The sequence below is a fragment of the Arachis ipaensis genome, chromosome B04, assembly GCF_000816755.2.
Source record: "Arachis ipaensis cultivar K30076 chromosome B04, Araip1.1, whole genome shotgun sequence".
NCBI lineage: Eukaryota > Viridiplantae > Streptophyta > Magnoliopsida > Fabales > Fabaceae > Arachis > Arachis ipaensis.
This window is the reverse complement of record NC_029788.2, coordinates 29,698,428-29,702,170: the sequence shown is the minus strand read 5'-3', so window position 1 is coordinate 29,702,170 and position 3,743 is coordinate 29,698,428. Positions and strand designations below refer to the sequence as shown.

At 35.8% G+C, this 3,743-nt stretch overlaps 1 protein-coding gene across 1 annotated transcript in view; it reads right to left on the bottom strand.

Moving 5' to 3' along the window:
• Positions 337–3,743, bottom strand: part of LOC107639143 (peroxisome biogenesis protein 1) — a 10,145-nt gene continuing 6,738 nt past the window's right edge. Inside the window, 7 exon segments of the mRNA XM_021121075.1 lie at positions 337–783; positions 1,600–1,884; positions 2,231–2,348; positions 2,678–2,739; positions 2,816–2,941; positions 3,211–3,411; positions 3,525–3,738. Coding sequence (XP_020976734.1) covers positions 736–783; positions 1,600–1,884; positions 2,231–2,348; positions 2,678–2,739; positions 2,816–2,941; positions 3,211–3,411; positions 3,525–3,738 — 1,054 coding nt within the window. The 3' untranslated portion in view covers positions 337–735.

The following is a 3,743-nucleotide window of genomic DNA, read 5'->3' as shown; positions in this document are numbered from 1 at the left end:
CAGGACACAATATTTTTGTCCATATCTTACCTAATAAACACAATTTTACAAAATTATGTTTCTATATTTTACACAATTTTAGAGCTTAATATTTTACATTAAAATAATTATTTTTTGTCGATCTAATATTAGTTTTGTTCTCGTTTTCGTTCTCATTTTTAAAACTATTTTTATTGATGCCTGAATTTTTCTCGGATAATTTTTTTGTTCAGCTTATTTTACATTGTAAATGCACAGAAACTAAACTAGTAAGAAAAGGTTTATCCAAGGACTACGGGTAGCTACACGCCTAAACATAAGCTCAAATTTTGGCAACTCCGTTGAAAACCCTGGTAATAAGGTTAACTGGGATCATTACAATTGGAAATGATTATTCAATATTCACCCTCCTCTTATGGTTTTCATGAAAGAGGAAACTGAGAAAAAGTAAAATTGGCACAAGCTTGAAATATCTGGTGCAGTCTGCAACGAGGATTATACTATTCATACCTACTATAAGTTTGTACATAACTCTTCTCTTCTGATATTTTATTGGCAACAATGCAACATAGGAAGGAGAATTCACTTTATGTAATACAACACACGATGAGTTGAATCACAGTCAACTCCTGTACAAATTGCTATAATTAGGTACAAATGAACAGAGCAGCTTTCTTGAGAAATAACCAAGTAGCAGCTTCTACCCTTTGAAGTATGAACAAAATTGGCACTTTATTACGTGAACAAATTGTCACGCTAGAGTTGCTCTCTTGCCTTTGGCATCCCTTGACTGCAGCATGTTAACCGAATGACGAAATAAAAACATGGTTAGTCAAGTGACGTGCCTGATAAATTTTGTGGGTACAGAGATAATAAACACTTGGTAAAGAAAATGTTGCATGAGTTTAATTACTATTAACCAATTCAGGGAAATAAAGAATTTGCTCATAAGTGATTACATAATTCTATTCTGTTGTGATTCAGATGACGGAGTGTTTTTATTCTTTGCACATTTACACGTGATTTGAGAAAGTGCACACAATAAACGCATTAAAAGAGCATTCACGTAACTAAGTATCATACCACAATTTGACGACCTTTAACAGTTAGTCATGATATCATCATTTCCAATCACTCAATATAATTTGATATTTGAGATTTCAAAATTTACAACACCTAATGTACTATGATTTAAAACGAAGAATTTTCATTTATTTTTTCCACTAATGAAAGGCTACAATTGATATTTAGTCACTTTCAAACACGAAAGATGTCTGCAAAAGTTGCCAATAAATTGTCAATAACCAGAACTAATTTTTTCACTTAATAAAGCTCATGGTGTCAGTTCCCCAATACTAAAGTAGCTAAAAATCCAACACTGCCTCCTCACTCTTAGCACAGAATGAATGCATAGTATATCTTAGAATGAAACTACGTTAGTTCAATGAAAGTAGCATTTCCTCTTGGTAAGTTTATGAAGCAAGCAGAGGTTTATTCAGAGCATCTGGCCCTAGGCCCGCTACCCTTGGTTAAATATGTTTCTAAACAGAACCATGAGCATAAAGACTTGACACAAACAAAGACTGAGAAGGAGAAAATAAGAGGGGTAAAGAAACAAACCTGAGCAGCGACAGATCTCTTTGAATCCAGGAACTGGCCATAGATACTGTAGAGTCTCCTTTTCTCTTCTTCTGAAACAGATGGTCTAGCCTTCAAGGCATTGGCCTTCAGTAAAGCATCTGTAATAACTGGTGCTTTACCCGGCGCAGAGGCACCCAAATTGTCCAGAACTTCATGGACTGCTGCGAGCTGTGCATCTGAGAGGAGAGCTTGGAGGTCAGCTCCACTGAATCCCTCAGTCATTTTAGCTACTGTGGCCAAATCTATATCATGCGCCATTGGTAACTGCATCAATTAGAAAGAGTTATTTGATTGAGACTACAGAAATATATTCACAACAGGGATGAAGGTAAACTAGAACTAGTAGAAACAACAAGACTGAGTGCAAAAACCACCTTGTGAAAATCCAAAATATTGAAATTGAAAATTATGATGGGTTAACCGCCTATTTGGAAGATTGTTAGTGCAACATTGGATGTTCTCTCTTGCTTAGATATCTAAGGCTATGATTCCAATGGAAAACAAGTAGGTGTTGAACATTTTATCGCAAAACATTTACCTAAGAAATAAAAATCTCAAAGCACTCTGCAGACAAGAACAAAACACGGAAAACTATATACAGCAAACGTACCTTTCTAGAAAGAACAGTCAGAATTTCCAATCTCTCATGCCAAGATGGAAAATCACAGAAAAGAAGTCGATCTAACCTACCAGGTCTCAGCAGTGCCGCATCAAGTAAATCCGGTCTACTGCTCAACATAAAACAGATATCAGTACAAACAATGACTAATATCCATTTCCCTCTTGTTCTTTCTTTATATCTCAAAAGATAGTCAGAAGAAACAAACACGTCCTTAATTGTATAATCTGTGTCCTAACCAGCCATGAATGTGAAGTATTAATATGAAACCAGCCATGAATGAATATTTTATGAACCTTTGAAGTAAGCCACAGTTCCAACATGGTAAGGAAAACTTTCTAACAATTTGAAGTTTTAGTATTTATATGTGACATTATTTGAACTCAAACTCTTTCCAAGTTTACTTCCAATAAATTAACGCATGCTTGAAATACTAACCTTGTAGCAGCAAATACAAATACACCAGTTAAAATCTCAACACCATCTAACTCAGTCAGAAACTGAAAATCAAATACATATTACGGTCAGATTTTGTTCAACAAAGTATAAAGCCAAAAAAGTGACAAATATACTAACTTGATTAACGACACGATCAGTTACTCCAGTATTGTCATGCCCTCTCTTAGGAGCAATAGAATCAAACTCATCAAAAAATAGTAAGCAAGGAGCTGCTGCTGCTGCTTTAGAGAATATATCCCTAACCTGAAACCAGCGTTCAAGACTCAGACTGAGACATTTGAAGAGAAAATAAATAACTTCAATATGAAATGAATCTAAGAACTATCAGCCTAGGTCATCTAACGGTTTTAAGATCCGATGGCTTAGAGTAAAAAAAAAGTTAATCTTGAGACATTTATGACAAATAACCAGGGAAACTTTTTTTTGAAGCAAAATAAGTGAGTAAAGAAACTCTAAGTAGACAAAGGGATACACCAATAATATCCTAAAAGAATGTCTAATAGTCCTCTTACGGCTTGTTCAGAAGCACCAATATACTTGTTCAACAGCTCTGGTCCTTTCACTGATATGAATCGAAGCGATGAAGCAGCCGCAGCAGCACCCACAATGTGAGTTTTGCCACAACCAGGAGGACCATATAAAAGGACGTTTGACCTCAACCTCAATGGTGCTTGCGCAAAAGTTTTTGGAAACTTTGATGGCAACTCTATCATCTGAAAATGATTTAACAGAAACATAAAAGATGTTAACGCACAAGAATGTCATAAAGAAGCACATATAAAATAAACCAAGAAGACGAGCATTCAAATATTTCAACAATTCAAACCTCCTTAATAGCATTTCGGATGTCAACGAGGCCACCCACATCATCCCATCCAGAACGACCATCATCAGATGCAGATTTTGTGATGTCACGCATTGCAACTGGAAGAAAACCATGCATTGCCTGGGAGAAATCCTCTCTTAGTAAAGCAGGACTCTCGTGCTCATTATTGGCAGCATTTGATGGCAAAAATCGATGAACAGCAGCATGGACAGCTCTGTC